Source organism: Coturnix japonica, chromosome 7 (genome assembly GCF_054131305.1).
Source record: "Coturnix japonica strain WE chromosome 7, WE-NBRP24, whole genome shotgun sequence".
NCBI classification, from domain to species: domain Eukaryota; kingdom Metazoa; phylum Chordata; class Aves; order Galliformes; family Phasianidae; genus Coturnix; species Coturnix japonica.
This window is the reverse complement of record NC_140669.1, coordinates 16,161,495-16,185,483: the sequence shown is the minus strand read 5'-3', so window position 1 is coordinate 16,185,483 and position 23,989 is coordinate 16,161,495. Positions and strand designations below refer to the sequence as shown.

General features: G+C 35.1%; 2 protein-coding genes across 2 annotated transcripts in view; both read right to left on the bottom strand.

Annotated features, from left to right (window-relative positions):
- Nucleotides 1-426: 426 nt before the first annotated feature.
- LOC116653666 (xin actin-binding repeat-containing protein 2) lies at nt 427-12,271 on the bottom strand. The gene is given in 5 exon segments (XM_085552903.1): nt 427-2,330; nt 3,144-3,277; nt 5,544-5,630; nt 6,707-6,814; nt 12,215-12,271. Coding segments are annotated over 5 exon segments (1,950 nt in total). The 3' UTR covers nt 427-766.
- A 2,910-nt stretch (nt 12,272-15,181) lies between these two features.
- Nucleotides 15,182-23,989, bottom strand: part of LOC146760090 (uncharacterized) — a 29,590-nt gene continuing 20,782 nt past the window's right edge. The window contains exon 3 of the mRNA XM_085552902.1: nt 15,182-15,435. Within this exon, the coding sequence (XP_085409028.1) occupies nt 15,212-15,435 (224 nt within the window). The 3' untranslated portion in view covers nt 15,182-15,211. The remainder of the gene's footprint in view (nt 15,436-23,989) is intronic.

Here is a 23,989-nt window from a genome sequence, read left to right as displayed (position 1 = left end):
AAATCTGCCTACTATTGTACAGTTTTAAATATAAAATTTGAGAGCTGCTTTGGTTAAAGTGGCATTGGATTAGTTACCAGAACAATTACTGTCATTGCTTAATGCTCCAAAACCTTGTTCCAGTTCTGCATCTGATGTTCTTATCCTATATGATTTAAAATTTACACACATTTGTTCTCCTGTCATTGAATATAAAGCCATAGCAGCTCTATGAGTAGAGCAAACAGTTCAATTACTAGTCCATTTCAAACTGTGTACTGCATGATATGGGGAAAAAAACAACAACAACAAAAAAAAAAACAAAACACCAAAGCAAAAAAGCCCCACCCTTCCGATATGAGCTGATACAGTGAACGTACATACTATGTCATGGACCAACAACTCAGTGTTAATAATAACAGTATGTACAAAAAGCTCTTAGCAATGTATTTTTTTCTTATTTTGTACGCATCAGTTGTTTTGTCTCTTAATTTGTTACAAATAATGTAGAATGGAACTGTAGTCTTTCTGAAGGACAGCCACATAGTAAGATATTTCCTGCAATATTTAGGAACATAGAGACACAAGTTGTTCTAAACAGAGACTGAAGAAATCTTCTTCACCTTTTCATTAAATATAAAGTTAAGTAAATAAAGTTTAAGCAAAAGACAGTACATAATGCACATTTTCATATCATCTCTAGATATTAAATTATTCAAGAGGTACTATAACTAAACTGAAGAAATTTTGATTTACCATATATTTAATGAATGACAGTCATAGTCATTTAGCTGTTCTGTTCATATTTGTCACAGAATATATTTCTTTTAATTTGCTCTTCTACAGTGAGCTATTTGGACTTTACTTTCTCACCTTTTGATGATGGAAAGGTTGTATATCTTGAGTTCAGTAACTCTAAAGGTGTACTTCTGTCGTTCTTGGATACTTGGCCTATTTTGTCTTCTTGACAGACATTAATATAATTCACTTCCTTATTACAAATCTTACATTCTTTTGAATGTGGTCTGGAGGAATGCCTGGTTCTGTCTATTGAGTCTATTAGACTAAAGCCTAAAACAAAGCAGTCTTCTTTAAGAAATAATGCTTTCACGGTGTCAGATAAAATAGTATTTAAATTTTTGTCACTTTTTGATTCTTTTCCAATGCAAACCAACTCAGTACCAACAGGGAATGTTGTATTAGGTGTCTCCTTTATAACAAATGTGCTATTAGTATGAGACTTTGGAGAAGTGGCATCTTTATTAAATTGAGCAAGACTATTAGAGGTACGAGCATCTTCTGAACTCTGCTCATCTAGTGAAACAGTTACTGTATTGCTAGAATAGCTCTCAAAAGATTCATGTATCTGAAATATTTCTTCATTTCCAGACTGATTTTCCAGTTTTTCAAAGGCATGCTGCAGTGCAGTGCAAATTGCATGGCTTAATTCTGTCATTCGGTTAGATGAAGCTGTGAGAGTTGTTTCCTGCCTACAAATGTTTGGGTGTGGAAATATGGCATAGTTGTTGTTGTTGTTACTGTTCAAACTGAATTCTTTTTGATTCTTTTGTACTATTTCATCATCAATGTTAGTAACCTGTACAACTTCAAGATCACCAGCTTTGTTACTTTTTTTCTCTCTGTCTTTCTCAGCATTATGCCCTATCACATTATCACTTTCATTAATAGCCTTTCCACTTTCCTCCCTAATCTCTGATCCATCTGTTTTGTTCTCAGTTTCCTCAACTTTTCCTGTATTACCCTTAGTTTTACAGGTACTTGTGGCTTCTTTTGCAGATAAGGAGGTAGAGGCTGAGTGTTGATTCTGTTGTGTTCTTGCACTGTCATTCTCTTTTTGCTCTGTCGGAGCATTTTCGTTCTGAAAATTCTTTTCATCATCTTGAGGTTTATTGCCATGTAAGCTAGAACCTTCTTGAGCCAAACCTTCTGGGGGCCACTTTGGCTTATTTACTTTTGCTGATCCTTCAATAGAGTATGTTTTCTTATGTGCTGTATCATCTGTTAAAGGAGGCCATGTCATTTTTAATTTACCTCTTTCTGTGGATTTTATCAAATTATTATCCAAAATATTACAGTTGATGCCTTCAGTACCTGAGTACAAGTCTTGATCAGTCTCTTTTAGTAGTTTAGGATCAACAGGTACGTGATTAATCAGATTTATTTCTTCAGCATTAACATTGCCAGCTGAGCTACACTGATCTTTAGGCTTCCATAAATCTTTATGTTGCTTGTGTCCAAAACCTTCATCATAATTTCCTTTAGATTTGAAGAGCTGCTTAAAGTGTGGTTTACAATATATTTGTCCATGGAGAGCTGCATAATTTCCCAGGCTGCCAAACGGAAGAAAACTGGTTTTATACTTCCATATATCTTAAAACCACCATGAATGTTACGCTTTACTTGGTATTTCAAGTACGCTACATGAGAATATATAAAGGCAGGAAGTGCAAAAAAGAACAAATTCAATGTAATGGCCGATTCTGATGCCCAAAACTAATGTCTAAATCCTCTAATTGTGTATTCCCATAAAATTTTTGGTGAAGAGTCAAGCCTTGTTATTTGAGAAAGAACATATTCAGTTATTGTACAGCCTACATTCTAACAAGAATGTTCAACTGTACTTGGGGATTACTGGGGATATTTTTTGCAAGTAATATTGAAGACTAATGTCTTTCTATAAAGTAGGGAGAGGAAATACTGTGCTGATTTTCATTAGCCTTTGGAATTGACAGCCTTTGCAGTCTGATGGACCAATTCATGTTAATGTTTACAGGACCAGTTTGCTAGTGCATAGAACTATCCTTGTTCATTGTATGGATGAGGAAGAGTATTGGGCCTGCAGTCAGATATTTTAAATTCTATGACTAAATCCGTGTCTACTGCTTTCTCTTTTTGCACTCTCCTGAAGGCCTAAAACTATTTCTAGATGAAATACTCAGCAGAAGAATTTGGAAGGATGAAGGCAGAGTGAAGGCTATAGGGAACAAAAAGGCCATGTTCCAAGTCACAGAGCAGATGTTTGTGGCAGAAATGAAAAGAGGAATCTTACAAGCTTGAATAGCATACTTGAAAATAATTCCAACTATTGTGAATTTTTATTCAAGTGCAGTTTTTCTATGAATGCACGTGCAGTTACTCCTTACCTTAACTGACTGCTGCAGTGGTGACATCGGAAACATGATTTATGAAAGTTTTGCTTGTCGGCGACAAGGCGTTCCATTGGATAAACTCTCTGCTGACAGAGTGTGCATGTCTCATTTTCCTGAAACAGCAGTTTCTGGATGCAAATATTAGAAAACTATATGTTAGTCTAATCCACATATAATGGTTCACTTTTAACTGTACCAGTTATATGCTAAATATTTTTGTTAAAGTTGTAGTGTTCTTTTAATTATCCATGATCTGATAGCTACGAATTCATTTCTGTTATTAATTAACAGTAACGTTTAGAAAGTGGCTGAACAACACACCTTACCTTTTTAGAAATCCATACATTTAGAAGAACTATTTCACATTTCCTATGAAACACTATGAGATTCCCAAGAAATACTAATTTTGTAGATTGGGATAGGATAATGAAAGGTTTATCGGTGGAAGTGGAATTGAGCAGAATGTATGTATTTTGATGAGGAGGTTTTGCCTCACCATGTCAGAGTACATCAGGGAGAACTACTCCTGTGAATCCACTTTTAGGGTGCATGTGCACTACAACGTAAGTATTTGTGATTTTCATAGTTTTCCTTTTTAGAGCTGATACTTACTGGAGTGAATTTTTGATAATGAGTTAGCTAAACCTGCATCAGTTAACTCAATCAACTCCTCTCTTGCGGCAAGCATACTTAATTAGATAAGAAACTGTGGTGTTTGTTGCTGTTGTTTTGTAAAGTCCAAAGCATAGGTACAAGGCTTATTTTGTACCAGTGAGGGGTATAGATGGAGAAGCTCTTTGGCTTGGAAAAGTCCATGCTACTCTTTCTTCTGTCTTGAATTCTGAATTGCAATTAATACTGTATGAGCAGACGAGTGAAAGCAGAGTGGAGCAACTCATTGCTTGTATAACGACCTAGGTCTCACTGCTCAGTTAAGATGTTGCATTATTTCCAGACATGAGAAATCAGGTTATCAGACGCGTTCTATACATTTTATTATTTCTGAAATGCAGCAGTAATGCTCTTTCAAGTTTAACGTAATTCTTCCAGTTGAAATACAGTCATTATCTTATCAGAAAAGACCCCAAAACTTCATGTGTTAGTTTTAGAAACTCATTTGGCTTATCATTTAAACTAGATGCCCTTGGAAAGGGACAGTGGAAAAAGACTGCTAAGACAGAAGGAGAGAGAGGTGGCTAAAATTAAGACAAATATGTTAATTTCATGTCATTTCAACCTGTTATTGTAAACCTGTTATGCACAACTGCACAACAGACTGTGAATCATGCTGAATTGTGTCAGTTTTATTTAGGATTTTCAGATAGCAGATTTCCATTAGTAGAATCTTGGTGGTTCTCCTTTGCAATTTCTTCTTAATGGTAAGGCTTGCATCTTTGTTCTTTTCTAGTGATTCTGTTGTTTCAAACCCTTCTGCATGTAGAACTGGAAAAGCATTTTCTTTCTAGATTGGGCATTTTGAGGAATCTTCATGATTCCAGAGGATTGTGTTGATTGTTTACATCTTGGATGCAGCAGAATTGATTGTGTTTGTTCGCTGGCTCAATGGCTGCCTCTTGTGGTTCCTGAAGCTTGTGGAGCTTCATATCAAACCAGACTTCACTTGTCTGAGTGATGGATTTTCAAATGCTGCTCAGTACTTTGCATCGTTTCCTTTGTTATTTACTCTTCACTAATGGTTTTCCCAGTGGTAGCATTTTCAGATTCACATAATACAGAGAAGGAGTCTCCAGAAGAAAAGAGCTTTTCCTTACATTCTGCCCTTCTTATCTTTAACAGGTTTGACTGAGGTCTTGTCATCTTTGTTTTCTTCCATAGCATCAATTATCTGCTTTTATTAAAGCCACCATAAGCATACAATATTTCCTTTCTGTGCATCCTCTCACTCATGGGCTGAATATAAATTTTCAGTATTTGTTTAAATTTCTTCCCTTCACCACCTTGAATATTTTCAAATAAATCTTTACTATGGGTTACATCACCTCCTTTGAATTCGTTTCAAATAAATCTTTACTATGGGTTACATCACCTCCTTTGAATTCATCAGGTGGTAGATAAGGTGTGTCATTTTTTGGAGTTTCAAGAGGGTGAGTTTCAAAAAGCTAGAGCTTTCTGGAAACATGCATCCTGGAGAAAGCTTCCTTTGGAATAATAATTCCTGTTGCTTGTCACATAGAAGTACTTGTTGAATTATCAGAGGTCCTTTACTGTATGTGCCCATGGCTCCTATTCTCCATAGATTCCCACCACTTTTATAGTTCTCATTTTTAATTGCAACTATATTGAAAATAAAAATTCAAACTGTTATAATGTACTACTGTGTCAATTTCCACACTTCTCATTAGCATAAAGATTCCTCTTATGAAAAGTACAAACCTGTACATTTTTCGCAGGTGTTGCAGTCTCTCTGTCAGAGGGAACAGTGTTTTCCTGAGCTGTCATTTCAAACTGCTGTTTTAAGATCTGTGTAGAAATTTTTGGGAAGTCCTCATTCATAACTGCACTGGTTACTGCAATGGAAGAAACAAAGAAGGGATTTTCTTTTCCTCCCCCTACCTTTCATGAAATTGACTCAATCAGTGAATTGTAAACCATTATGACTCTAGACAAAGTAATGCTTGGCCTTGCAGAACTCTAGTGAGCCAAGTGATCATGAACAAAAATTCATAGGAAAAAAAAACAACACAGAAGAATTGGTGAGGGATGAGTTATTGCCCACTGTTTTGAATTGCTTGGACATCAGGGCTCAAAGCTGACTGAGATCTTTGATTTAATATAATGCACAAATCCTAATACTGGCACTAACTTGCAGAAGCAGCATCTCAACATCATGCTCATGTTCTGCAGGCCCATTCTGTTTGCCTACAAGTTGAACCTTTTCCATGCAAAATTTTGTTTATGCATGGACTAGCATTTGCATTTATTTTCAGACAACTCTGACCATTTCTTTAAGAACACATTTAAATCTATACAAACTTTTACAAACTTCACTCCTCTGTACATCAAAGTCTAAACTTGTTGAAATCAGTGAATAAGCTTAACTGAGTAAGGGGGAGCTGAAGAATTGAGAGCGAGGTAACACATCGGTATGCTATGAGTTGGACATTTGTGAGAGTAAAGTCAGTGGCCAAGAGGTTGGTCCATCATGCTCCTTTTTGAGCCCACTTACCTGTTTCATCAGTGCTCTGTGTAAATGTAGAAGCCCTGTTTGTCTCTAGTATTCCTTGCTCCCCAAGACAAACCTGTGCACAAAACCTTTGCTTTACTACAGGATTCAGTGCAACATGTAAACATTTTCCTTATTCCTGCAACTGTGTTTGACACTTCACAGAGAAGTGTGAATTAGAAACCCAATTAGTTACCACATTGAAAAAACATTGTTAAACACCATTTTAAAGCCATTGTTATACACTGTGTCATGAGGGCTGCCATCAGCAGAGCAGCAATATCTTACTGTACCAAGTGGAATAATTAGCAAAGCAGATGAGAACTGGCATCTTGCTATAATTAACAATATAATGATTTACTGATAAAATTACCTCTTTTGTTTGAAATGCTTCCACTAGACTTTCTTTGGAGGTCATTCCATTGCATTCAGCTTCCCTGGTGCTGTTTGATATTTTAGGCTGATTGATACTAGATGCCTCCTAAAGATAAATAAAAATAATCACATAAATTAAAAAATTTAGTAAATAGATGCTATACAGCAGAGTTTGTAAATGATTTAGCATGTTACTGGCATCACAGTTAGTCCCATCTATGCTGTTATTTGAACTGTCAGGGTTAGGTGAGGCTTGAGCAGGACAGGTCAGAGCATGATTTGTGTGCACAAGTTGTGTGTAGCAGCTGAGGGAGCCACACAACATGAGGAGGTGTAATGTTAGCACCCTGGCAAAGTGAAAAGAAATTGGGATGCAAATTTTTCCGTCTCTGTTAAGGAGTATGTGTATGTGTGGGTGTAAGTGCAATGTGCTTTTTCATTCTATAAGGATATGGTTTTGAATATATTTATGCTTATATATGATTTCTTCACCTAATACATGCTTTTCCATTCTCATGTTAATATTTTAGATATGTAAGTCAAGATCTCATTACTGGAAAAGCTCATTCATGAGAGACAAAATATGTTCATGATAGTCATTATATGTCCTTTGAATGGTGTGGGATATTAAGAAGGAATATAAAATTAGGCTTAATGTAGTCAGGAAGCAAATCTAATCTGAAAATCAGGACTGGTTTATTGCTATAACTTTTGTACTGCTTATGAAGTGGTTGAAATATTGAAAAAGATTATAATAGTTTAATGTGACAGCTGTAGCTGCCTAAACATTATGGGCCAGGTTTTAACAATATAATTACATAGCCTGGTTCAGGGTGTGAAAGGAGGAAGAGGGGATGGAGGTTCTCATGTTTTGTGTGTCTGTCACAATTGCTAATTGAAATTCCATTGACAGAGGGTAAAATGATGCTTGCTCACCCAAAACAAGAGGAATGTAGGAATATCCATTACTTCTTCTGTACTGGTGGACTGTAGGATATCATAGATGGGATTAATATAGTTTACAGCATTATTATTAGTGGGATGCTTTGTGTACCACATAGAATATGGAGAATGTTTTGTAAAATTATTTGTTGGTCTCTATGGCATAAAGTTGCTCTTGCTTATTAAACAAAGTCCTGCTTCCAGGACAGGACTGAAGATGAAATCATGATCTAGATTTGATATTTTTTAACTTGCTAACACTTGTGGTGGTTTGATCCCTTCATTTCTGTGGCATAAACAATTCCCACTGCACTGTGAGTTAGGAAATGAAGCAAAGTGCTTATGAACTGCAAGGCGAGACTGAACAGCAATACAAAGATATACAAGTTTATGGCTGAAAACCATTGACACGGCTGCATTCAGTTAACAGTTCACTATCATTGTGGAAGCTATCACAAAAAGGTAATGCTCAACATTTTGCCTAATTTTTGTCTGATTATTTCAGAGATATGAAAACTGAAAATCAAACTTTATACATTACCTGTTAGGAGACAGAAAATTATGAATGTTTTAAAGTATTAATTGCTATTCAAGTCTGTATACGTTATTATAGAGAAGTGCATTTTCATTTAGGTATTCAGATTATATTACTAAACAGAACTGCAGTTACTGCATGTACTTATATGTTACTGCCCCATACTTCAGTTTTAGTGTCTTTACACTGCAGTAATCTGAAAAGAATTGTTAATGCAAAATATACCAAGATTTGATTTTTCAGTGACTTTCCTATGTATTTTAGACTAAACTTTACTTTTTTGTGTTGCCATTTTTGCAGTTTTCCTCAGTTCTGAAAGTCTGTTTTGAGAATCAGAAAGTGTGCACTGTGCAATATACGTGTGTAGATAAAGATGTGGACAAGTTTATGTATGTTTTGGAAAAAAAACAAAGATGAGCAAGATCAAGCAGTCCAAAACTTTGTAGAAGCACAGAAACCTTTTACTCACTTTCATCTGAAGCACGTTTATTTTAGTTTAGCTGTACATTATGATCATCGTAGAAGCTCTGTGTGAAGTTGTCTAAGATAATATCATTTATGCATTACTACATTTACAACTTATTCTATTTACTTATGGTACCAACTGACTGTTCCCTTTAGGCAGCAGCAGCAGTAAGTTATGAAGTAAGTTCAATCACAACATTACCAATAGAGGAAATAACTGATGTCAACTATCCTTTCTTAGATACTTGTATTCTTATAATGGTATCATCTGCACATCAGTACTCTGAGAATCTTACAGAAATTTCTCAAAATCAATTCTGCACTTCTTCTCAGTGATTTGTCTGCTTTGCTTTGTTTTATGTAAATAGATTCTTTTTGAGCACAGTACAGAAGATTCTCATGAAAGTTTAGGTTTTCACCATTCACTAAAATTGTCATGTTATTCATTCTTATCCTTTGCAATCACCTGAAAATTGATAGTTACTACTCTAGAGATCTTTAAAAAGTTTGTACGGAATGACCATCGATGACAGAGATTTGCCTATATGTGTGTCTTTCCCAAAAGACAATACTGTAATATTGAGTGCAAATCAAATACTTCCAATAAAATTCACTCATCCTTCCTGTGTAGGAGGTTAAGCTTGCTTGCCAGAAAGTGCTTATGTCTGACACTGGGTAATGAGATTTTGTCTGAGCAGCTGTTGTGCCCTTCAGATCAGTTCTAACAGTGATTTTACAGCCTCTGTGGCAAGATCAAGGAATTTCTTTCTTTTTCAGAGTGCCAGTAATAGTTCTTTTCTGATTGGGAGCATTGTTTTTATTGTTGTTATTTGTTTGTAAATCTCTGATTTAATGTTCTGCCTATACCAAACATCAAATTATTTTGGCACCAAAGAACAGCAACCTGTGAGTTTGATGTAAAGAATACAGTGGCCAAAAATTTTTAATTGTTTTATTCTCCCAAAGTCTCAGCCTCCTGGTTGTTCAGTTACTTGTCAAGCAGCTTTACCACATGCAAACATGCATTTGCTGCAGACTGCGAGCTAGCAAACAACTCCAGGCCGGCATTTCCAGAGCAATAACAGTGAAGATTATGACCTGTTCTTAACCCTGTGTCTGTGAACAACAGGTGTTCATGATGCATGTAATCAAGTTAAAGATCAAGTCTTTAAACAAGCAGGTAGCAGTTCTGTGGTAAGCTTTCATTGTTTCTTTCCTTTTTGGACAAGATTTTAGTGCTTTCTACCAATAATAGACCACTTTTCACAGGAATAAATCTGCTGTATAATAAAGAGATCTACAAGTAATGACTGTGGTCTAAATAAAAAAAAACAAAACAAAACAAAAAAAACCCCAGAAAGATAAATAGTTAAATATTACCTGCAAATGTGAATGTTTTGATTGCTGAGCCATGCAGTCCTCATGAAATATTTGACTTTCTAGTAAAATATTCAGCTCCTTAGATTACTGCTTAAAAATGAATTATTTTTTTCTTTTTTAAGCACTGATTAGTGGTTTGAATTTATCCGGATCAAGAGGTCTGTGTTCACATGACATGCTTTCTTTATTCTGCCTGAGAATCGATTCAGTGACCTTGAGTCAGGTCAGCTACCTAAGTATAAAATCCCATTTTCAATGAGAGTGCAGTTACATTTGATAGTAATGGAATTTTGTGGTCTTTCAGCAAGTTATTCAACCTAATTTCAAAAACTGTTCTACATAGTTTGAGTGAGTTTATTTCCTATGTCTGTGACTATTTTTGCTAATTATTTGTGCTTAGAGGTCACATTTTTGTGATATGAAAATGTCATAGTGGCTTTGTAGAGAACTCCACTTCATTGCTTGGCCAGAAGTCATCTTCATATCACAAAAAGAAAAGTCTTTTGTTCCGAGTATGCAAAAAGGTCACATAATTTCTGTGCATGGTTCTGCATTTCTTCACCCAGTAAATTGCAGCAAGGTTGGATCACATAATCAGAAAAGCATATGCAGATTATTTAAGTTGAAAGGAAAGATATGAAAGAAAGTATTACAAGGAAAAAAAAATAAAAGAAATGCTGTTCTCTTCTCAGGTATCTCAGGGTTTTTCCAGAGATAGTTGTCACGATGTTGGTAAGACGGTTGGGTTTGCCCTGTTAATGTTTGTGCAAGTTGCAGATATAAACCCTTATAAAGCAATGAAGTGAGCAGTCTTTTTGTTAACAAAGGAATGCTTCAAGCTCAGGCAGAAAAGTTATTTAAGTAATTTATTTGCACTTTTTTTGTTGTTTGTTTTGTTTTTTTAATTTATGATGAAGTTTGACTTTAGTTAACAAGACTGTCTAGCTTAATTAATGTCTACCCAAACCTAGATAGTCAGCAGAGCTACTGTTTTTTGAAGGAAGGTAGAATCAATACTTTTTATTTGATTAAAATGTCTACAAATACGTCTTTCTTCTTTTTTGTTGTGTTCTTGAACACAAATCTCTTTAATTTCCCATCACTTTTCTTTTCTCAGCTTACTCAAGCATTTGTTTCATTACCTTTTTGCTTGCTCTTACTAGCAGGATTTTACAGTTGTTAGACTAAACTACTTTCAGAATAATGACTATAGTGATAATCAGTTTGTAGTCTTCTTTAAGCATTTTAATTAATTGTAGTTAAAATGTAGTTTTAAATTTATCTTTTTAAAGTGCACATCATTTTCCATATACCCATGTCTTCACTTGAAAAGCAGTAAAATACTACTGCTCTGTAAGATGGAGTTCCCTGTAATGATGGAGCGGGTACACATAACCCATTAGGGGTTGTATGAACTCAGGTGGACTGAGGTTGTAATTGCATTTTTTCCCACTGTAAAAAATACTGCTACCAGCATTACTGAGTACTCTAAATTATCGCTGCAAAACAGTGCAAGTGAATGAGGTCTGAAGTTTTCCCAGACTGTACTTGTTAGCTCCAGAATAGAAAGAAATGGAGAGATGCAGCTCAGTAAGAATCCAGTTGGTCCCAATAATGTAATAATGTAATAATTAAAACATTCTAGAGGAAAGACAAGCATTTGCACAAGCTGTGCAGAGAAGCTATGGATGTCTCATCCCTGGGCATGTTCAAGGCCAGTTTGGATAAGGACCTGGGCAGCTTGATCCATTGGGTGGCAGCACTGACCGTGGTGTGGGATTGGAACATAGAAGCCATTCTATGATTTCATAGGTTCTTATTTGCAATTACCTTTCTTATTTGCTCACTGCTTAGGCACCATGGGCACTACAGCCATCCTCCAGCTAAAATTTATTTTACTGTGTAACCTTGTTACAACATGCTGCATCATTTGTGGTAATTGGTGATGGTTGTTTTAATTTGTTCTGTTTGTTTTTTCATTTTGTATCAGAAGCCTGCTTTCAGACATGCTGATTGCTGAATGTGTAATGTAGTATATCCTTAAAGAGAGAATCCTACAAGTATGAACTCTGTGAAAACACTGTCTTGCCTGTAATGCTTCATTAGAACATATAATCATATTTTTCCATCAAGCTGTTTAGCAGGGCATCCCTCACATTTTAGTATTAAAAATGCCATTGTTACCTGTGCAGATTTCTGCTGGTGCTGGTATTGAGCAAAGGTCCTGTTTGACGAGGTCATCTTCCCTTTCTCAAATTGTTTCCTTACTGTTGCCAGGCCACCAGACACAGTAGAGGATTTGGTTTTCTCTGGAGTCTAGAGTAATAAAATAAGGCCAGTTGTTTTCAATTTTCAGTGAGAACATGCTTATTTAAATAAATAAGTAATTAAAATACTTAAGAGGAGTACATCATAATGTTTATTAACTTAAAATGGAGAATTTGAAAGCACTTGAATATGTCTGTACTCTTTTATATTCTTATATGCAAATTCAACTAGTATAATCTGTACGTATTTAAATTTCAGTGCTACATAGGAATTAGCATTAACATTCAGAATAGATATATAGTAGCAAATAAGTTATTTGACATTTGTCATCAAAATATAGAACCGACATATAGTGCTAAGATTAATTGTTAAATCTCAATGACCTACTTTAGGATGTTTATTTGAGATCAGTAATTAGGACTCACAGATTATAAATTTGTTTTGGAATTTATTTAACACTAAGTGCTAAACACTTCTGTGTGCAATAGATCCAGCTGGTATAGCTGCGTATTCGTCTCTGCCAGAACTACTATCTGAGGACTCTGCTTTCCTCAAAAACTTAGTTACATATTTTCAGCCATGTAATACTCTTTATTTTCAAGAATTACTCAGTCATTGGCAGGGAAGACAGACAGTCACAAATAGCAAACCTGGAAAGTTCTCAGACACTGAACAAGAGCCATAAATTGTGATTCAGAGAACAAAAGGACTACCTATAGTTGAAAAATACAGACTTTTGGCTAGAATCTTTAACACAGAAATATCAGGTCCCATCTACTTGCTTGCCAGTAGCAATCGCTTTTCAGGACAAACCTCTGTAGTTCTCTCTTGTAATTGTATATTTTTAGTTCTGTTGCCTTCAGTGTTGCCAGCTGTTTCTTTCTGTATTTTCTCAGTAGTTATTGTGGAAAAACATACAGAGAACTTAACGCAGGCCTGTGTGAGATGATCTTCCTTCTTTAACAACAGCGATAAAGGCTAGAAGAGTGCCTTCAGGCTCCCTATTCTAGTTCTGTCCCTTATTTGCGTTACCTCTTAGATGGCGAGCAAACAAACCTTTAATTATTTGAGCCTATTAACCAATATGCAGAAAATAAAGTACCTAGTAATTAAAAATTGCATTGTAATGAAGATTACTAAATAAATGTAGGTTTAACACTTAATGACTGCTAAGTAAGCAGATCCTAAATAAGAAATTTTTTCTCCTATGGTAGGCACAATTTAATGGAGAAATAAATGAGTGTGAAAAGTAATTAATGAACAAACATTGCAGGCACACCTTGCCAACCTTTTGAATGTGTTTGGAGTAGTTCCTTTAAGAAAATTCGTTGGTTCTCTTTAATGGAGCCTGATACACAGTTCAGACAACAATCAATTTCAAAAGGAAAGAGCAAGGTTTAGAGTGTAAAAGAAGCAGTTAGTATGCTCTTGACAAAGTTAGGTTGGGTCAGGCTTCTTTAGAACTAACTTCAGCAATGCAGTTGCAGGAGGAAGGTGTTAACACCTTCTCAGAGAGAAGAACTGAAGGCATCTGCTCTGAATACACAAAGGCAATTAGGTGATTTAAGCCAGCAGACAGCATTTTCATGGTTTGAAACCACTTGGGTGACTGTTGGCACCAGGTGTCTTCTGGGCTACCCAAGCACATAGATGCTACTAAGTACTCCAGTTTATTATGCAAAGAGCTAAAAGATTTTATTGTTTGTTTGTTTGTTTTGGTTTTTTGTTTTCATTAAATCAGTAAGTGGTCAGAATATACATCAAATATATTCTCAATTGAGAAGTCCAGTAGAGGGATCACCCCCAATCTCTGTAGGCTTTAACAATTCAATGCTTTTTGGTGTTGATATACCTTTCTGATCTTTACTATTACATTAAAAGCTGTGTGGAATCTATAATTGAACTTCTCAAGGGAGAGGAGAAATTTTTTGTTAGTGTGCTATTTTATTGTTTTGGTGAAGATTGCAATATTTCCTACAATAATGGCAAGTTTCCACTATAATGAAAGAATAGGAAGATTATTTTCCTGCAGTGAAATGTTGGATTGCTTCCACCACCTGCACCTTTTCCTGTGATTCTATGATGTCAAAAGTGACATATTTATTTTTTTATCACCTTATTTGTCTGGCAGTTTCATCTTGGGTTTTTGAAGCTAAGGACCAACTTCTTCATCTCACAGCAATTGTGTAGCTGATGTTTTCACTCACTCTTTTGATGTTCTAAATTCTTACACACAAACTATAAGCTCTGTCTTCTATGTTATCCTATGGTACTGAGTGGAAAAAAAGGTTGTTTCATTTAATTAAAATTTCTTCAGCTTTCCTTTAATTCAAATTTCTGTCTGTATCATTCATCCCTATCACTTCTTAGTAGTAATTTTTAACTTCCTGTAAAATATTCAATTCCTATTGATAGGCATGTAGAAACAGTTAAAACTACACTATTAAGGTTTTTTAAGGTATTTTTAATGTAGTGACTTTATTTTTAATAATTTTAGTATGCAACAATGTCTTTTGTTATATCAGATCACACAGAGCTGCTATTTTGTGATGTAGTAATTCTTCAGTTTGAACAGCTGGAGTTCTAAATACAATCTTTTGAATATGATTTTTATTATTTCGTTATTGAAAATACTTCTAGTGATAAATAATCTGCCATTTTTTGTTAAGCATATTACTAATCTCTTATGCTTTCAGTCCTAATAAATGAAATTCTTGCAACAGTAGAATTTTAAAAAAGAAAAAGTAATTCTATGAATTAAAGGCAATTGTCTCAATGACCAAAGCTATATAGCATGAAAAATCTCCATTGGTAGAGACAGATGGATCAGTATGTTTCCTATGTAGATTTGCAAGTTTATGCTTTAAATTATTATCCACACAATGATTCACAAGCTTGTATAAGTACAGAATATTATGACGTTGTCAGTATGCAGAGCAAGCACAGAATAAAGAATATAGCGAAGCACTGCTGTCTTACACTAGAAAAGGAGTTGCTGCTGTCTGCCTTGGACACAGCAGCCTGGTACAGAGCCAATTTTTCTTTCAAGGAGACAGTCTCCTCAAAGTCCATCAATGCGTTCCCAGCCTTGGGAGTACTCTCTTCTGGTAATCCTCTTACACGTTTGCGGCGACCCACTGCAAATACAAAGAGATGTCATAATTCCTGAGTAGGAAACAGGTGCATTTTTTTGCTCAAATATTGAAAGCAAAAGTAGGAATGTACAGTAATACCAACTTTTTAGCAACGGTATCTTATTTTTAGTTTAAAAGTTATTTAGGACAGACAAAATGAGGGGGGAAAATTTGGGGGGAAGTGACATCATATTTTAAACATCCAGCTTTAAGCAAGTTTGTCTTGGTAGTACTGCAATGTAGGGGATAATATTAAGAAACTCTTCATTGAAAATATTTAGGGAAGTGTTGATGTTAGTTGATGTTGATGTCAATTCTGAAAGCCTGTGCTGAAAACAAACTGCAATACTGTCCCTGAAGTCAAAGAAGTCTTGGTTGGAAAAGGAATTTGGAGATGTCTGTAATACCTGTAAGCAATACCAGCTTTTAAATATAATACAGAATTCAATTAAAATAGCCACAAATCAGTCTGTACCCTGTTAACTATACACGACAAAACACAACAAATATAGAAAAGAATATTTAAGCCACATATGATAGCACTGTATGTGACTTTCCAGTCTCAAAATGTAATCTAGCCAGTTTATGAGCGCAAGCAGCTAGTCTGTTTTCAGGTGTTTACTATGACCATGACCAATATGCAGTGCAAAATTGCTGCTTCCATAAGGCTATTTCAGCCTGGGCAAGGACTGTCAGCTGTCACTCCTGCAGAAGGACTCAGCCTTTCTAAATTCAGACAGTGATACTCTTGATCATTTGTTCTATTTCCATATATTTTATTTTATCCATCAGGTATCACAATTGCATTTCATTAAAGAGTTGCCTGATTTGCAGAAGTATAACTTAATTATAAATTAAACACTTGAAATAAAGCATTTGTTAGTGGAATTTTACAAATGATGTTGGAAAATACTTCTAGGCTATGGGATAATTACCGGCTGTTTTTCAATCACCCATAGATATCGCTGTGCAAAAGGAGGAATCTAACTTGTCACACATAATACAAGGCAAGAATTAAAGCTAAACAACATTTTTCAAAATTAGAGTTATATGAATGTTCTTACCTTTATGACAATATGTTACAGCTTATCTGACTGCAGAAACAGCAAAATGTGAAGAGAGTGGTTCACAATACTCCTGAAAGAGCTGTGCTGACTTGTCATCACCACAAAGTCCTTTGTTCTAATAAATGTATATTAATTGTTTAGAAAGGTGCCTTAAATTTAACACTGAGATATTTTTTTCCTTCTTGTTTCAAATAAAGGGAAAAACAATATGTTGTAAGCATCTCTATCATCTATAATCAGAAGCAAAAAGGTTTACTCTAATCCATATGCTGGAAATTCCTCTTGTCTTACAAAGGTTTTTGAACTGTATAGGATCTGTTGACTCATGGCTTAAACCTCTATTGACCACCTGAGGTGAGTAATGAGTCAGCTGTGGGAGCACAGGTGAATGCAATTCAGCCATGTGACTGGAATGGGTAGAGCCTGGCTGCACCTCTCCTAGACCCCATTTAAGGTTTTACTGCTACTGAGAAACGTTCTTTTTTTTGGAGATTGCTCCTCTTGGAGTTTTTCCTGCGAGTCTGGGATCTGGGTGAGTGTTTTTCTTCTATTTTCAATTTTCCCTTTTTGCTGTAATAATCTCTTTAGCTATATGACCTGTGGATACTGATCTAACCATACTGCACTGCTTTTGTTGATCCTACAGTCAATGGAAAATGGAGTTTTTACAGAAACTAAAGTTCTGTAAATAGGCCACTCCTGTTTTGGGGCTGGGGGGAAAGCCACTACTTGAGAACTCAAAAACATGTATTTTTAGTAAAACCAGTAGAATCTATTTATTTACTTTTTTAATCCATGTGCTTGTACTGCACAAATCAGTGTGCTCTGATCTTCCCTAAATCCATCTATGTTTCTGCTTGTTGTTGCGTAATAGGATGAAATAAATTTGTCACAACCAGCATTGCTTTTATTCTTAAACAACTGTGTTTTCTGAGATTACAGAAACAGGCTACAGCTGAAATGAACATTATTAAAAAAGAAACAAGAAAAGAACAGCCTCCCCCCCCAAAAAACAAACAACAAAAAACCCACATCCAAAGAAATCTAAAAAACCTTACATCATAAAGCAACAAAAACACCCATGAAAATCACCTAAGACGCCAGGCATAATTTTTTCTTTTTGAATTTCTCAAATTTGAGGAAATTACTGAATTAAAAAGTAAGAGGAAAAGGCAGGTAGGAGCACTGTAGGTATATTCCTATGTGTGCCAGGGAAGAGGTATCCCACCAAACAGGGAAGAATGTCAGGGCATGTGTAATCTGTTTGTCCATTCACTTTAGAGCTATTTAGCTGGCATTGGTGTTCAGGGTCCACTTATAGCAAGCAAATTAAACACAATCACAGTCTTCCATAAAATAGAAATAAATGCAAACGCTCACTAAAGAGTGGAATTCAGTGTGAACACACTCAACTTCTAAAATATTCTCACCCTACTCAAAACTTTTATATGAAGATAATATTCTATTTACATTTATTTCTATGTCTTTGTATATTGGATGCAAAAATGATTACCAAAATAATTATTACAACTTGAGAAAGCACAGCAACAGTTAGAATTAATGAAAGCTTGCTGGAAAGCAAGAAGTAGTTTTCAGAGGAGGTAGAAATCAGGAGAGACGAAATTGCTGTGAGGCCCTGTTCTAATTTTCAAAAATGTTTAGAAGTTTAAAGCCTTTCTTGGTGTTGTTCCAAGTCAGCAAGGGATTCTTGGGTTCTGCCTAATTGTAAGCATGTGAATAGTTTCATCAAGAGAAATGGAAATACTCATGTGGTTAAAGTTAGACATGATTAAATTCCTTGCTGAATTGGGACCAATGAATTTAATGGACTGTTCTAAAAAACATTTTAATAGATACATATTATTAGCCGCATGAGGAGTTAAAGTAATAGAAACTATTCTCCTGTTACCTTTAAAAAAGGGAATGTGCTATCCTTGGAAGTTAGTTATTTTAAGAAGTTAACATGAGACCCTTTCTGATAGTATGAGGGATTAAGCAATCTATTCTCTTTCACATTTTGTTTTAAAATTTTGCTCGTTCAGGAGTACTCAAAGGTGTAATATCTTCTGATTCTTTTGAGAATAATTGTGTGTTTATGATGAAATGCTTTGTCATAAGGACCTTATGTTTGCCTGTGCGAGGTACGTCAACAAAAAGCTGTTCTCCTTTGTCATGTGGAACTCATATGATTGTATTTATTTCAGAGGTTATTATCTTTATTCATGGTAACATATCAACTATAGAAAGTAAATGAAGCTTGACAAATCTTCCGAGCATAATAGGACTGGAGAGTTCTGGTTGTATTCAGTGATATAACTATATTAACTATCTGTTTTGGGCTTCTCAGCGCTTTCATTATAGATTAAACAACATGCTGAGCATTGTCTTCATTGTTTTTCAGTAGAGACAATGGAAGTTGTTGGTACTCAGCCACAGAGCTTCCTATACATGTTACTTGATACTTCTAGAAAAATAACACTTTGGCATAATTCAATCATGTAGCAAAAAGTTCCATAGCACTGATGTGGTTTCAGGGTTTTCCTTTTGCTGAGAAATTGAAGTATTTGGTATAGAGAAGCCAAAACTCATGGGAGAAATAATGTGTAGAACAGCATTATCTTATATTTTTCAGGTTTTGAAGATTTATTCAAGTGCATAGTTGCAGATTTTAGTTCCTAAGTTCAGTGCCACTAGGAGTTGAAGAGTTTCCATCAGTGCTTTCAAATACTCAAATCAGCCTATAGGGAATTTGCTTCTCATAAGACCGTCTGAATGCAAAATGTTACATTACAGCTCTCACAGGACTTTTTTTTTTTTTTTTTTTTTTAAGAAAAAAAAGAAAAACCACTGTCCTCTGAGGGTCTGTCATATATTTAGAAAAACCTTCACTTTTAAGAAACATGAATTGTTGACTATGCGTTTCTATGTAGTTCATAGGCTTTGTTAGTCCTGATGGACCAAAAATGCTTCTGAAACACACGCTGCTGAATTTCAAATCAGACATGGTGGGGAATGTAGGAATCATTTCTGTTGTTAGAGAGAAGAAAATCTTTAAACTGAAAGAGCTTGAAAGGAGAAAAGGGGGGAAGTTGCTTACAACTATTTTAATAAAAGATATCTGAGAATCTTGATAACATACAGAGAATAAAAATATTCACACTTGGAAAAATACAGTTGTATCTAGTTAATGGTAAATAGGGTGAAGAGCTGAAATGATCACGTTCATCTTTTCAAGAAGAAATGAGCAGGTTAAAAATCTCTTTAATTTGCTTTTTTTTTTGGGGGGGGGGGGGGGGACGACAGTGAAGAGAATGAAAATATTCAGTGGCTGAAAACTCAACATGATAGGAGATCTTATATTTAGCGTGGGGAAAGAAAAGCACAATAAACCTATTCAATTACCAGATGCTTGCACCTACCAGATATGCTCTTCAGATTGGCTAAAAAATGCAGCTGAGATTGACAGCTGCTGCCTTTATTGGACAGTAAGTGTGCAGAAATGGACATGGTCTCAACATACCTGGAGATGGAATGTGAAAACGTGCATTTAAATCATCTGTGTATTTTGAGCTGGTGGATTTTACTCAGGTAACAATTACTTGAAAATGAGTTAGGAACAAGACAGTAATTACTTATGGGAACAAAGAGATTGTCTATAAAGCGCTGTTCTATATGTGCCAAAAAAGAGCAAACAGTCGCTAAAGTGCTGCCTGATGTTAGATAAGTACTCCAAGATGCTTATCCAAATTGGTACTAATTCACTACAGATTGGAAGTCAAGCTACCATCTTTTCAAAGATGAATTTGTTTTTGCCAGGAAGAATAAATTTGGACCCTATGTGCTGATTTCTCTTGGATCTTTTTAGATTAAGTATGAACTCCCTTATCTCTAGCCAAATAAATCTAGGGTAACTCCATTGAAGTTGTTGGGCATGATGAGATAGAAGGTAAGGCCCATTAACTGTAAAGGCCTGTAAGTCTTTGTATTCATCAAATTGTGTAAATCCATAAGAACATCACACAATGTTTTTATTAGTCAATCTAAGCCTATTCTGTATTCTAATCAAGTACATAAGTTTTTTGTGTTTTTTGTTGGGTTTTTTTTTAGTTTGTTTGTGTTTTCTTTGGCCCTTTTTATGTTACTTGCACAGTTTCAAGTTTCTTATTATACTTCATTATACTTGTGTGAAAGTAATCCTCTTCAATTCAGGATTCAGCCCATTGACTATCAATTAAACAAGTTTATTTCAAGTAATTAATTATTCGCTGTAACATTTAAGTTGCCTGAATCAGTGTTCATTGTAAGTCATTTGAAATGCAAATAACTTTCTGTAAAGCCCTACAGCCCTAGAGACCAGTGTAGACTAGTTGTAAATGACTTTAGCGAGGATCTTCTTTTATAAGCTGTACTGGGACAGATTTTTAAACAGAGCAGTGGACAAAATAGATGTGCAAAAAATGTATACCTCATTGAAACATGCAAAATACTTGCTGTAATCAAAGATCCATAAAACGACTTTAAGTTAATGTGGGCTTTCTGAAATTTGAGTAACAACCTGCTATTTAAATGAATGAACTGCAGTTCTGATTCTTGTCACTTTGTCGTGTCAAAATGCCTACAGTTCATAGGTAGCAGATACATTTGCAAAGCATCATGTGTGTTACCTACATACTGAATAATTCAGCTGATAGTTTTAACTTGACAGTTATTTGCAGAAAATTGTTTATACGAAGAACAAATGAGAAACCTCATTAACCTACACTTTATTCTTCGAAGAAAACCTTTCCAATTACACTCTCTCCTGTAAATAGTTTTAGAATCAGCTGTAAATATTCATAAAACATGCTATTGTCAATTCTTCCCCACTTTTTTTGAAGATAGAACCTGAATTAAGCTCAGTGGTGCTTAATTCACACGCTGCTACTACTTGCTTATTTCCCAAACCAAGCTTTGATTGGTTTAGTTGTATATAAAATTAATGCTATAGCCTCAGGCCTATATTAAGTGCACATTGTTAAAAGCCGATAATACATCCTTATGTCATTGAAAGGTGGTGTTAGTTCATTGAAATAATTTCTATTTTTGAAGAGTTTAAGTGCTAAGATTTCTTCAGTTGTGTCATACCTTTGTCCAGGTGTGTGTTTCTTCTTCAGATACAGACCTAAATATAATTAGCAAAGCTTTGTCACTTTGTAGCTATTTAACAACTTTTGCTGAAGCTGCAGCTTGATGCCTCTGGAAATAAGGAGAGGTTTCCCAACACTGGTGTTTGCATAGTATTCGAAATTGTTCTTTCTCGCTGTCCTTCTTTGGCTGCAATACACCATTCCTATTACTTGTGGTCACACAACTGTTTATGAATCTATGCAGTAAATCAAACCAGTGGCCTTGAGTGAAATAATCCTAATCGAAGTAAGAACTTCTTTTATTTTGATTATTTTATCTTGTTGCTTTTCTAATCTGTATCAGTTCTGGATCTGGATCACAATTTGTGCTGACTGATTTGGCAGCACAAATGGAAGGCACTGTCATCCAGTGTGGTGACAGGGTTAAATGTGAGAAAAGAAGGGAATGATACTCTTTAAGCCAGCATTGCCTAAGTGTAAAAAGTGATTTCCTACTAAGTGTAATTTTTTGCTCTTGCCTCAAATTAATTTCTCTCTGAATTGTAGAGTGCAGTTCATTATAAATTTAATGGATTATAAATGAGGAAATTTCTTACATATATTCTTCCTCTTCTTTACTACATAATCTTATCTACTGGCTTTTGTAACAAAAGATGTTTTAGTTTTGTCAGAGCTACAAAACTTGCTTCTGTCTCTGTGTTGTTATCAGCCAAAGCTTAGACAGGTTTCCTGTTACTCATGTATGTGGAGAAAATAAAGTTATTGTGTTTACAAATAATAATAATAATAATAAGTAAAAAGATAAAGGAGGATAAGGCTGGGGAAACAGGTAGTAATGTCTACAACAGAAAATAATCTTGCCTGTTAATGACAGCAAGTTTGATAGACTAACATGTGAAGAGAATAGGTAGTACAAAATAAGAGTCAAAGTTAAATTTCTAAGTCACTGGAAGCCAATAAATATAGCTCTCCAAACAATATATGTAAAAATTATTTTTAAAAGTAAATCACTTCTATAGTAGCGACTTTAACTGACAAATAATACTTATTACCAAAGAAATGATCACTTGTCCTTCAAAACATTGCGAACACAGTAGTTTGCAGATAAAGCAGATAATGGCAGCCTTAGCTAAAAGAGGTCTTGCTCACTGAGGTTTACTTTTCCCTTTGGTCTGTTTGCGTCTGGAATTGCTAAACATGCAGGCCGTGAAAAGCCAAACACAGGGATTCTTGTGATTCACATTATTTATATATTTTTTTCCTTCTCCTTTTGAAAGGAAAATATTGTTTCTGTCTTACAAAATAATACTTGAACAATATTGAACAATATATTTATGATATGGGTAAACAAGTATTATGTCTACTTAGCCATGTGATTATAGATGTTTCACACTAGGGTATTAGAAAAAAATACTCTTTGGTTGCATCTTTAATATCAACTGTTGCTGTAATTTTACATTGCAATATAACTGAATAACTAGGTAAGTAACAGGTAATTTCTAGCCTGCAGGTTAACTTCTTACTTAGAAGTCTCTTATGGTGTTAGAAAATGCAGCTTTATGATTTACTTTGTGGTAAACATAAATATGCTGCAAAGGGCTTCTCACAACAGTGTATCTCCCCAGCCTGAGCTTCCAAGCTGTCTCCAAATGCCATTATAGAACTTGCTTTAAGTGACTATAAATGTAAGTTGCTGTGTGCCTGGGACTAGGTTCAAACAAGTATCAGATGCTCTTCCCTCATGCCACTTCATTTCACCAGGATAAAACTTTTATTCAAGTCATAAAGTATGTATAGTATATTTCTTAAGAAGAAAAGTTGAGTAAAATATTGATCTTATCACTGGAGTTTTCAATGTGGTGGGAAAAACTGCCTCAGCCCAATGAGTTTCAGTTAAACTGTGTGACATCTTCATTATTTTCATTCTTTTCTCTCTGCAGAATTAATGACATAATGCTGATGGTATGAGTATTCTTAAATCCTGAGCTGATCCTGATGGTTTAAAAACTGCGTTCAACTATAGCATTACAGGTCTCCAAACTGAACATAAGTATTCAGTAGTATTCATGGATAGATAAAAAAGAAAAACTCCATTACATATGTCAGTATGAATTATTATCCCAGTTTTGGTGGTTTAGAATCTGAAAAACAAAGGGAGGTTGATGTGCTAAGTATGTCATTGAAATCTCCACGGAGTGGGGAAATTGCTAGTGATATTCTACAGGGCTAGTTACTGGGAACATCAGAGCTGTTAATGAAAGTACTTTTCCTGTAACTTGCCTTTAAAGGGAGCTCTGTTATTTGCCTTCCAATCTCTGCCTGAAGCTGCAAACAGTTTCTCAAAAGCTTTTGAGGAGCGGTGCT